Source organism: Echinococcus granulosus (assembly GCF_000524195.1).
Source record: "Echinococcus granulosus chromosome Unknown EG_S00153, whole genome shotgun sequence".
Classification (NCBI taxonomy): Eukaryota; Metazoa; Platyhelminthes; class Cestoda; order Cyclophyllidea; family Taeniidae; genus Echinococcus; species Echinococcus granulosus.
In genome coordinates, this window is record NW_020170533.1 from 167,883 (window position 1) to 180,073 (window position 12,191).

The window sequence follows — 12,191 nt, forward strand, 5'->3', positions numbered from 1 at the left end:
GCCATCTCCATGTCAGGGTTGCTCGATAAAAGTCGACCAGCGTAGCCCGCTTGTGCTTTTCTTCTAACGCATTGCCTGTTATCCTCCCTCTAACCTCACCTACTTCCCCTTGATTGAATGTGCTTCAAATGGGTGTGACATTCGTACTCATGTGAAAAAAAATCAGAGCACCACATTTGTGTGACGCTGATGGTGAACGTGGCAAGGGGTTGCAGCACTCCAGAGATCTTTAACATGCAGGAACACGAGTTCTCCAAATCCGGTATCTCATCCATCTCGTTTTTGGATTTATCTTTGTTGGCCTAGATACTGCATCTCAAATCCCTTGATGTCCTGGGTGGATGACTACAGGATGTGGAGCACGCACCTTTCCTGCTGCGGAGTCCACAAAACCGAAGGTGGCCTGACCTTCTGTGACTCGGCTCGTGAGCAGAACTGCGATTACTGTCCTACCATCAATGGTGCCCTCTCTGGAAAACCCTTCAATCAACTTCTGCCCAACTTCCTTGCTCGTGTGCCCAGCATCAATTGCCCTTATGGGTGAGTAGACAAATACGGTCTGAAAATGACCAAAACACATGGAAAAGTAGAAACACGTAGAATTTCCCCATTTGGATTGGTGGAATAGAGTTGGCGTTTGATTGGCTGGTTGGTCGCCTGAATTTGATTGGTCATCACGTGTTAATTGAGTGGAATTGATTGTTTGAAACGAGGTAACTGGCCGAGTGGCTGTTAGGGCGCTTTTTTAAATCAACTAGTTCCGTGCTACAGTCATCAGGCTCGAAGTGTAATGCTTTAAAAGTAGCGTTCAGTCCGTGGGTTATGTGTAGAAGTGGAGATAATTAGGGAAACAATGAGACGAGACTGTCGTGAGAGTAGAAGTTTCGGTGGTTGAACTTGGCCTTGAGATGGAAAAAGGGGGTCTAATCGTCTGTCTGAGTTTTCTTATCAGGAATTAACAATAGCACCAGAATTTGACGTGGATTAAGCCTTCCCTTCAAATTGGTGAAGACGAGGAAGCTTCACAGGTGAATGGGTAGAGAGACGCATGCACTGATGCATGAATTTAGAAAGGTTGGTTGAATCGACTCGTGGCCGATAATGAATGGATGGACCGTGGGGTAGAGGGATAGATCTGAGGCAAATGGATGGGTATATGGTTGAACGAAGCAAAAAGGAATGAGTTAGTCTATTTAAGATGGGTGTACGGATGCATGTGAAGAGTGGATGGATGAATTAATTGGCAGGGAGGTGGGTTGGTCCAAGATGGATGTGTAAATTTGGGAGAGAGGGATATGTGGATGGAGATGTGGCTCGCTCATCTGAATTAGCATGCACTTTCTCGTCTTCCAACAGTGGCAAAGCGCAGCATGGTTCTGCAGTGGTTCTCGCTGCATCCCATCCTCACTCCAATTTCACCGCCACTTCCACGCAGCAGTTACGTGTGCTAACCTCCCATTTCGCCGCCCATCACAGCATTCTGCGCACCACAGAAGACTTCATTGAGGCCATCCGAAAGGCCCGTGAAATCTCCGACATCTTTGGACCTCGATGGGCCAATGAGTCGTCGATGGCGATAGAAACCACACCGATGTTCTCTAAACTCACCTCCAAGCCGCGTGGACCACAGCCCAACTCGGTTTTCCCTTATAGGTAGGGACTTGTGACTCTCCATGTTACGCTTTGGGAAATGGATTCACGTTGAGATGTTTAATCGTCTTTGCTCTGCGATAGCGTATTCTACGTGTTCTACGAGCAGTATCTGAACATCATCCACGAGACCATGGTTCAGATGTCCATGGGTCTGAGTGCAGTCTCCGTGATTACTTGGGTAATGCTGGGTCTTGATTTCATCGCCACGCTGAATGTTGTGGTGGGAGTGGCGTCCATTGCGCTCTCAGTGACTGCCATGATGGTGCTATGGGACATCTCACTGAATGCCATCTCACTGGTCAATCTTGTGGTGGTAAGTGTGGCAAGCACCCAAATCTGGCCCTTGCCTATCCTCCTTCGAGCCTTGAATTAGCACCATAGCACGAATGGTCATAGACTTTACTAGTAGTGGTGCATCCTAGCCTGCATCCTAGTCAATCGCCCATCCACAAGCCTTAACGTTGGCGCTGGATACCATGGTGGGCAATGAGACAACACTAACTTTAGTCTTGCCGATGCGAATTTGACCAAGTTGAATTGAACAGGGAGGTGAACTACAACGCCACTATTGTGGAGATAGTAACTTTTATCCAAATGAAGGTTGAATGAAGCTTCCTTCCCTCTCCTCCGCCGGGTGGAGTGAAAATGCCATAAAAAACTGCGGTTGCTTGATTGGTGGGAGTAGGAAAAGTGCACAGAAGCACTTTTGTTGTGCCCAATCGAGTTTTTGCATCTAGGAGTCGCCCCACCCGGCATTTTTATTTGCCCCGATTTTGCACGCGGTTGTTTTCGTCAGTCCAGAGATGGCGAAACGTGGTGGAGAATTGAGCGAATGGAGGGGATGGCGGAGGTGGGTGGTAGGGGGCTGCATCACACGAGATCGTAGCGAGTCAAAGTGAACGTGGAGATGGCACCGCTTGCCTATCTCATGATCCCCTTCAACTCACAGCTTGACTTCCCCACTCTCTTAGCCTGTACTGCCATCTTCCCCTTCCTTTTAGTGCATTGGAATCTCAGTGGAATTTTGCGCGCACATTGTCCGTTCCTTCGCCATCAGCACCAAGGCGACCCGTGTGGAGCGAGCATTGGATGCGCTTTCAGAGATGGGCAGCTCGGTAGGTGTCCTGCATTGGCATGTTGCACAATTTGTGAGTGGGACAGGTTTGCTGTTTCCCATGGCTGTATGTCCACCTATCACGAAGTTACTGGCCAGTTCGTGGTGGAGTTTTTCTTCTTTGAAGCTTCATGGAGTGGAATCATGTTATTCTTGACTTAGGTTAGAGGGTAAGGCCTGACTACACCACTGTTCCGTCTGTGTGCAGGTTCTGCGAGGCATCACACTGACCAAGTTTGGTGGTATCGTGGTGCTGGGCTTCGCCAAGTCGCGTCTATTTCAAGTCTTCTACTTCCGCATGTACCTGTGCATGGTCCTCTTCGGTGCTGTAGTTGGCATCATATTCCTACCCGTTCAACTTAGCTACTTCGGTGAGTTGGAAGTGGCAGCCTTTGTCATCAATTTGCCCTTTAACACCTCGCTAAATTCCATGTTGTTGAGGCATTTGGATGGCCTCCATCATCTGTGCAGGGACCGGTTTTAAAATGCTACTAGTCTGGCAGTGATGAACTTATTACCAACGCGCACAGAGGACAGCAAGACACTGTTGAACAGGAGGTGGCACCTCTGGTACTGTGTGGTGGGTGGGTGGTTGAGGGAGAAAATCGACTGCACGAACTTCAAAATTTGTACTACCCAAGTAGCCGACTAAAATGGTGTTTAAAAGCCCCAAGGCTTCATTCCAAATTTGTTTCCAATGCAGTTGCATGTGCAGCCAGTTATATGAACAGATAAAGAACACTCGTCACATATGGGTGACGGCGCTTGTGGCAGACGTGTTGATGATCCCGTGTGCGTGTTTGTTTCTGTGTTGTGTGCAGGACCACAGCTGAATCGCGCGATGCTGTACAAGCAAAAGCGACCAGTCGCTGGGAGCATAAGGAAGAGCTCCCACCGAGGTCAATACCACACCTAGCCTCCACCACCACTGCTACTGTCGCTGACTCCCTCACCCTATCGACGTCTTCCAAGCCACCGCTTCCATTTCGTGCTCTCGTCGATCTTTCTCCTCCCTCCTCCACGTCTTATCGATCTCCGCTCTTTTAACACCGCTTTCCTTTATTCCTAATGACATAATGCTGTCAAAATATTCTTCCAACGCTAATGACGATGGTGATGCTGGTGTTGCTGCTGCTGCTGAGAAAGCGTTAGTTCCCTACTCTGCCTGCTACATGAAACAATAGACGATGATGTTAGGAAACTTATCTCACCACTCACTGGCAAGCACGCACACCGCACACACTTACATTACTGACTTGTGTTGACTACTCGTGTGTGAGTGCGTTTGTGCGTGTGTATGGAGGTTGTTGGAATTACATGTGAAGCCTAGAAGGACTGGGTCTTTCGTTGTCGCTCCTTCGTGTGGGGTGGAGAGGGGCTGATATCGAAGTGAGTAGTAGTTCGAGGGTGGGTTTACTCGTAGCAGCACCTTCGATCACGGTACGCCAGTGGTAGTGGTGGCGCCAATTTTGCCAGCATTCCACGATATGGCGGCAGTCACTCGTGTGGACTTTCAGTCATTGCGCAGTTGCGTGAGAGGCGGCCTCTCTGTGTCAGGGGTGAACGTAGTCGTTAACGAACACCTTCAAGATCGGAAAGCCAGTCAGTCGCTGCAGGAAGGTTGGGTCGTGATGGAGAATCTTTTGCTGGGATGAGTTCACAGTTGTGCCGTAGTGCCGGTTCTCTCTACCAAAATGTATTCCCTGGGGCCTTCTATGAAATCTAGAGATTCAGTTTGGCCTGAACGATCGTAGCAGCGTTTCAAGGGTCTAGATGAAACCAGAGCTAAGGGGTAAGTGGACGGGTGGTTGGTGGTGGGGGTTAAATTATGATCTCCTGAGGTAAAAGCCATGAGATAGGCCTCTTCCGGCATGAAAAAATTACAAGCTCCAAGATTCCCCCAATTGGCGAACTGAGAAGCGTGCATAAGGAAACAGGGACATACTCGACACACTCAAGACTCCTGCCTGCGTCTGCAGTGAATTTGGGTATCAAGCGGTGTCTTCAAAAAAAAAGAAGAAAAGGTGAGGACAATTTCAAAGACTCATTCTTTTATTTCGCATCAAGCAATCAAAATAAACTCAAACATCTTGTCAAAAACAAGAAAATCAATTTGTACAAAATATTACCACTGAGTCTATTTAGAAAAGAGCCCTCTTTAACCCCTCAAGGTCGTGTTTTGCTACTCCTATCCCTCGTTCAAAGATGTCGCCAGTGTTAGTTGAAAGCTCGAATTCGACGCCGTCTGGGTGTAAGGAAAGCCGAATGCAGTCTTCGCTCCAACTCACTCACGCCTTGGGCTATGATTGGCGCACAGGGTTCAAGGTCGTTGTCACCTTCAAAAGAATGTTTGCCTTTGCTAACCCCATCCGCAAGCTCTTGAGGCGGGATCTTTTCCAAGCACTGCCTAGTCCAATGATCCAATTCCGTCCCTAGAAGCCGTTTCTTTTCATCCCGATGACGAATCCTAGATTTCTGAGCCAACGCATTCTGAGGAGTGGAACTGTTATTTCCAGCCTCTGCTTTTTCCCGTTTTTTCAGGCACAATTCTCGCCCCCTGTGCGTATTCAAACTTGCCTTCACAGAACTACGCAATTCAAGAGCTTCAACAAAAATCAATTGAAGGTGATTTACGCATTCCACAGCTTCCAGAGTTTTAAGCACCACTCGCTCACCCGAAAAACTGGCGAGCCCTTTCACCACAGCCAACAAATATCTTTCCACTGTTAAGCACTTTAACATGAAGTTGGAGGCGGAGAATTTTGGGATACTTTCTATTTGACAAGCCTCATGACACAGTGGTGTGGAAAATCTCTCCGGCACATGTACTGTTAACCTCTCAACGCCTGGATGAGGTTCCAAAGAGCTCAACCCCTCAATCACTGAAGCCTTACTGGGTCTTAAAGAAGACATCTCCAGAACGCGTTCGTCCCCTGGGATGCAATCCATCGAAGCACCCAAGCAGACTGGTTGATCCGTTGAACGAGTTGGCGTGATTGGTTCCGCCTCCACAGTTGCGGTGGTTTCTCCGCTTCTACTCTCCTCACAGTCATCTGTAACTACGTATCTCTCGTCACTCTCCTGAATCAAAAACTGTTCCACGTTGATAAGATGCTTCTCCGCAAAAGGTACTTCCACCACTTTAACTACTCCAGATCCACCACTCCCGTGACGACCTCCATGGGGAATAGTCAGGTTAACTGTCTGTTGATAAGACCCACTCTTGCCTTCAGGAAATAGCGTAACATCAACAAATTTCGAGTCCGCACAAGTTTTGCTTGATTCTTCGGACCTATTTATCGACGCACTCACGGTTAGTCGACAATTGGCTTTCGGTAGATCCACCGCAACGCTTGCATCTTCTTGCACTGCGACCGCCTCCTTCTCAGGATCAGTTAAACCAAGGATTGAAGAAGTCGGTGTATAAGTCTTATCCCACTCATCAAACTCCTCATATCCATCTGCAAAATCATCAGCGTTGTCAGCGCTTGGATTGGCACTACTGGTTAGGGAATTAGTCGCTCTCGTCCACACCCTATCTGTTGGAGATGGGGGTGGGCTTTCAACCAACTCCCCCAAGCCCTTCTTCTCAAATGGGCCAAATTTTTGCCTGTTCCGGCTAGAATCATCCTTTTTATTCGTCTCCATCGTGGTGCGCTGCTTTTTGAAATGCGGGGATGATATTTTAGACAAGAAGTCCAACTTGGAAAGACGTCTATGCGAGGCGCCTCGAATTGGGTCGCCATGATTTGCAGGTGATATCAGTGGTTTTGCAAATTGCGTTGTCTTCTCCTTCAGCTGCGTCGAAGAGACAGATGGTTGTCTGACCATCTAAAAAAAACAAAGCACAACGCCTTGGTTACTCCTAACAGTATTTGGACTAGGATTCACCCCACCCTAATGTTTTAAATCACACGTCCTACTTGAAATAAAGTTTCGCCTTTGATGAATCACTTCTCAAGAGCTAACTCTAGTGACTAGCACTATTTCTGGAAAGTCATCAAAGAGACAAACGTGAAGGAGCTTGAATTCAGCCATCACTTTGATGATTTGGGGGATGAGAAGAGGAGGTGGAGGAAGAGGACAGGTGGGGGGAGGAGGAAGAGGGGGAGGTAGGGTTGATTGTTCCTAGGCCTGGGGTTCGACCTCTGCCTGACAGGGCGAATACTCTTCCGGTTCGATGCAAAAACCGAGGTGAAACAGAATTCTATTGTCATACGCCAAGAGCATAAGTTAACCTTTGGTAGGATCATCCATAGTGAATTGAAAAGTGTGGAGAAAGCCGAAATGGCGTAGCGGATACAGGGATAGTTGGTTCGTTTGTTTACTAACCTGAGTGAATAAAACACTAAATATTAATTAAAAGCAACTTCTTCTTGGTAAAGACAAACCATCTTACCTCTACAGATTTACCCGAGTGTTTCTTCCGTTTCGTCACAGTACTTCTTGATGGCTTTGGCTTTGCATTGGTTGCTCGTTTACAGTTTCCACGATCATCGCTAAAAAGGTTGCATGAAGTGGATAAGCCAAATGTCATGCCACCGGCTTTACTACTTAATTGACACAAGTAGAATGGGACGTGCACATCGTCGCGACAACTGCCAACTCACACATTGAGGTTGATAATGTAATTGACAAGTGCGTCATGAAGTTGGGGCGAGATTTTCACAGTATCACGATTCCTGAACAGCCTCTACAAGGCATGGGGTTTAGAGGCATTATCACCAAAGTACCTTAGGAGAGCTTCAACAGCATGAAGTTGTCTATCTTATCCCAATTTGACCGATAGAACCGACCTCCGTCCATGCCATCCACAAGCGAGGTTCTACTGGTTAGCATTAACTAAATGGGTCTCTGCAATCATCTTTTAACGTATCGAATAAATGGATGCAGTTCCTTGAAGTAACTCATTTGTTGGACAAAGCGCATTGGAAGTAGAAGGAAGAGCCTGTCCACATTCTACTCCGCCTCCAACCTATCTTTACGTCCTAATTACCAACTTTATTCCTTATATGATCATGCTGCTGTCTAGGATCGAGAAAGGGTGAGAGACAGTGGAAAAAAATGAGGACGAGAAATCTGTCGTTCTCCCATCCATCCCGGCTAAACTAGAAATCCTTTCACAGATCAATTGTTCGGAGATAAAAAAGTGGTCTGTTGTAGAGAGAAAGTTTTCTCTCAGCTTTTTGACTGATTCTCATAATTACCGAAAAAAGAGGGGTATTTTATGCGGCTTCGACTTGTGTCGAGTAGACAGATGGATCTCAGTTATAACCGGTAGAAAATAAACATCTTACACAGCTTCCGTAGAACAGTTGAATGGAATAATTCAAATTGAGAGCTTGACAGCGATCCATTGAGTTTCGAGCCGTGTCAGCCACGTGACCCGGAACCCAGCACTGTAGACCAGTCTGCATGTTCTGCATTCGAACCAGAACTGGATCATTCAGCTGAAAATAAGTTGCCTGTTAGAATGGATGCGTGTAAACAATCGATAGAGGGATTATTTGGCAAAAGAGTTGGCGAAGGTGGTGGTTAAGTGGGAAACAAACCCTTCCTTTATATCAGGATGGAGTAATAAAGAAGTATCCGAATAGCGAAATAGGAAGCAGTAAAAGGAACGCGAAGAAGCCATTTCCTCATGCAATTTGTCTAATTCAACGGAACAACAAAATTTCACATTTTATCCATGACTTTCTCATGAGTGTGTACGTGAACGGACGAAGGGTACATGCGCATAATTGTGACCTAACTCTCCTCTCCCCGGTAGCTTGGGCTACCGCATACAGGACATCTTGGAGAGGATTACCAACGAATATGCCAGCAAGAGCTTACCAGCATCAACTGCTTTTGGGGGATTTTGTGATTTGTGTAGCTTAAAGCTTCTACAGTCAAGCATGGCGTTCATTTAGATATAAGTGCTAAAAAACCACTTCACTGAGTAGTTTTTGCAAAGATTTACGTGGGAAATCTCAAATTAATTGTGTATAAATAGCGAGGCAGGTATGAACACCAAATACTAAAGCACTACTAAAATGGCAAAAAAGAAGGCGCTAGAAATGAACTACACCACGACCTCTGATAGGCAGTCGATACGAATTAGATTATTTGTACATATACTTTTCACGAAGCAATAAATAGGAAAATGATTCAACCACAAGTTTCAAATATAGCACAAAAAGACAAGAACTAGGCATAAAAATTTCGCTTCTCATCCGACTTCTCCCGGTTCTCCCACTGGTAACTGACCTCAAGAGAATGGTTGATCGTGAAGCCCTTGACAGGGAGACAGAGATGACTGGGAACTTCTTGAGTCTTCGCAGAAGACCGAAATCGGATAAGGGCATTTTTGTCGTCCAGGAAATCTGCAATTCTTCCTACAAAACAAAACTCAGGCTGATTTGTTTGGGAGCTTCAAGTTGCACAACAAAAACCGAGCTGTTCTCACCCATGTGCATGCAACCGTCGGCACGGTTAAGTGCCAAGACATCGGAATTTAGGGTAAGCATCGAGCTGGGGCTTCATCGGAGCTCGTACATTGTATCGTAGCTTCGACGACGAAAATTAACTACCCCGGGTCACTCCATGTAATGCAAAACAAGGCTGGTGAAAACCTGGAGGAAGTTGGACGGAAGAAATGGGAGGCAAAATGTACATAAACTTATCTAAAGTCGACAAAAAGCAAGAATGTTCCGTTAGATAGAGGAAGAAGTTTGCAGACAACATTTGTGTTAGGCCGATGTGGTCTCTAGTTGTTTAACATACGCTCATTAATTTAAAGACCAAAATTACTGATTGCCCATGGCTTTGAGACTGCTTTTGAAGTAACTGTACCCAGAGAGTTCCCTAAAGATGATAGAAGACATAATGCTCGGGCAGTATACGACCAAAATATGTAGGGCCCGAGCCCACCGGCATGGCCTAAACTACATCCCACCCGGAGAAGGTACAATGGTCAAGACATAAAATAACCCTTTGTGAAAAGCCAAACCCAAGCAGCTACGGTATTACAATACAATCTGTTATGCAAAATTCTCTCAAGAGAGGCAAGCAGCGGAATGCTATTCCCCAACAAATTACCAAAATATAAGTTTGCTGGAATGCGAGAATACCGCTTATTTGTAGCACGGGTATTTGCTAAGGAGTGGGGCTTAAAAAAAAGTCAAAAGGAAGTCAAGTGGGGTCCAATTAGGTGGTTAGGACATCGTCTAAAATTGAAAGTATTACTAACACTCTGGCACTTTTTTTAGTTAATAGGCGTCACAATTTAAATGCCCAACAAAACAAAACTGCAAAAAAAAATTAGAAAAGGCTTTTGGTGTAGTCATCTAAGTAAACTTAAAATAAATAAGTTCAACGTATAAAGTTCTGGAAGTTTACTTTTAAGCCGCTTTTGACTATAACAAATTATTTATTTAATAACAGCAATTTAATAATTGTTTTGCTAAGCAAGATGCACATAACAGGTTTTACCCTTTTAGTGCTTATCCTTTAACTTGTTGTAAATCCTAACGGTTGTTTTAACAGACTATAGAAGCTTGCGCAAAGCTCGGCCCTCCGCGGACATTTTGGCGCCCTGCTGCCATGGCCTCTAGGACTGGCAAACGTCTTACTGGAAACAGCAGGGGTCAGAGCTTTGCTGATAGAATGAATTCAATGAAACACAGTATTGCTGGGTCATTAATAGCGAAGACTATCTGCAAGGCCACCACTGAAGAAATGATCTCTCCGAAGAGAAAACATCTGAACAGTAAATCCGCAATTTTTAAAAATTCTTTTATTTAGTTCTGGTCAGCTGCACATACGAGCCTCGTCTTTCAATGCCAGAATTCTCAAACTACATAATTGGTCGCTCGCATAACAGCAGTTGGGTTGTATCTTTTAAAGCTCTTATTACGATTCACCATTTGATGAACGCTGGGAGCGAGGTATTTTCAGTCATATTTCGGTCAATGGGGTGATTCTTTTCCTGAGTATCTATTTATATGTGTTTGTTCCTCCCTTATTTCTAGCGCTTTTCCCAATATTTGGCGTCAAATAATTGCCAGCTTTCATCGCCTCGTTCTTTTGAGCGGAGCTCCTCGCAGGGTAACTTTACCAGGTCTTCTCTTCACACTGCTTTCTTATTGCCTGAATTTCAATTCGATATGTTAATCCTCTCATTTATTAGCTGCCACAATGTTCTTGTTTATTCGTCACTACGCCCGTTATCTCGATGCACGTTCAGCTAGTTACCGTGAGGTTGCCTTCGATTTCTGCAAAATTAGGCGAAAGTAAGTGCATGATTCAGTTCCTAATGTTCCAGTCTTTTTCTCCATATTATTTTTAAATATTTCGTGACTGCCTGAACTGACTTGAGAACTCTCCAGACTTCTGCATCTGATTAAATTGGCTTGAAAATGTTAAATCCTCAAGCAAAGGTTCGCCGAGGTGCTTTCACATTTACACATTTTAACTGTTAGAATTAGATTTGAAATAGTTTAAGGGGCCGTTTGGCTTAAGATTGGGTTTAATCTAGCTTTATCTGGATTTTAACAATGGTTCTCAGTGGAATGCATTGAGCTTCGGCATTCACTGGAGTATTGCATGGTACCATGACATGCATTGGTGTATGGAACCTGGAGTTTACTCCATGAAAAGGAACTAGAAGTAGACATTGCTACCGGCTATCTCGTTGGAAAAATAAACTATGTCGGCGATTTCATTGAATTTGATTAGGTAACTAAGCCCGATTACTGCTGCCTTGCAATTGGTGAAGACGCACTTTTTCGCAGCCGCTATCTTGCAATGTTACTTGTACGTCCCAACGGTCGATTATTATTTTTCTCTTTGAATAGCAGTGTGGCATCCACACAGTCACTTACCATGACCGCATTCCAAAGTTCACCTGAATCGGGGCTAATTCATTAACATCTGCGCTTCGGAGTTGTGCGTAGTTTTTCCTTTTCCCCCTTCCCGCGCTCTTCTCACACATTGGTGATGGCCTAGCTGAACATAAGGTTTCAGGGGGCGGGGGCGGCCAGGTTGGTGCTATTTCGATCAACAAACTGCTTGAATACATTTTCAGTGGTCCAAAATAGCCTGAAGTAAAATAGGATTCTGTTTACATAGCAAAGGAGTCAATTAACCACCTTTTAATTAGTGTAGACTGGCTCTAGTGCCATGCCTTAATTTTCAATCGCACGGTAGTGGTTAGACATATCAGAGTTTCCTATTAATCATGCTAGAAGTGAACGACTCACTTAAAGATTCCTCCAGTGGTATGTTCTCGTGGATTGTTTGCCACAGTATTTTTGTCTGTGCGACAAAGGTCAAATTAGGTCAGGAGTGACAGGGTATTATTGTCTGCAACCGGCGAGACCTTATGTTACAGTGAATTTACACTTATAAGAGAAGGATCAATCAGTAAAGTGATTTTCCCATC

General features: G+C 45.2%; 3 protein-coding genes across 3 annotated transcripts; 1 reads left to right on the top strand and 2 right to left on the bottom strand. All coding sequences in view use genetic code 11, as the record gives it.

The window, feature by feature from the left end:
* Positions 1–316: 316 nt before the first annotated feature.
* Positions 317–1,675, bottom strand: EGR_09565 (hypothetical protein; the record flags this gene model as incomplete). Its single annotated transcript, XM_024498814.1, has 2 exons — positions 317–657; positions 1,453–1,675. 2 exons carry the CDS (start codon positions 1,673–1,675, stop codon positions 317–319), a joined length of 564 nt encoding a protein of 187 aa, XP_024346782.1.
* Positions 1,676–4,984: 3,309 nt separating this feature from the next.
* On the bottom strand, positions 4,985–9,276 carry EGR_09566 (hypothetical protein; the record flags this gene model as incomplete). The annotated part of the gene is made up of 6 exons (XM_024498815.1): positions 4,985–6,598; positions 7,167–7,266; positions 7,378–7,460; positions 8,065–8,217; positions 9,017–9,144; positions 9,216–9,276. 6 exons carry the CDS (start codon positions 9,274–9,276, stop codon positions 4,985–4,987), a joined length of 2,139 nt encoding a protein of 712 aa, XP_024346783.1.
* Positions 9,277–10,351: 1,075 nt separating this feature from the next.
* On the top strand, positions 10,352–12,013 carry EGR_09567 (Phosphatidylinositol-binding clathrin assembly protein LAP; the record flags this gene model as incomplete). Its single annotated transcript, XM_024498816.1, has 5 exons — positions 10,352–10,517; positions 10,553–10,695; positions 10,780–10,855; positions 10,938–11,040; positions 11,995–12,013. The coding sequence occupies 5 exons, from the start codon at positions 10,352–10,354 to the stop codon at positions 12,011–12,013; spliced, it is 507 nt and encodes a 168-aa protein (XP_024346784.1).
* Positions 12,014–12,191: the final 178 nt, after the last annotated feature.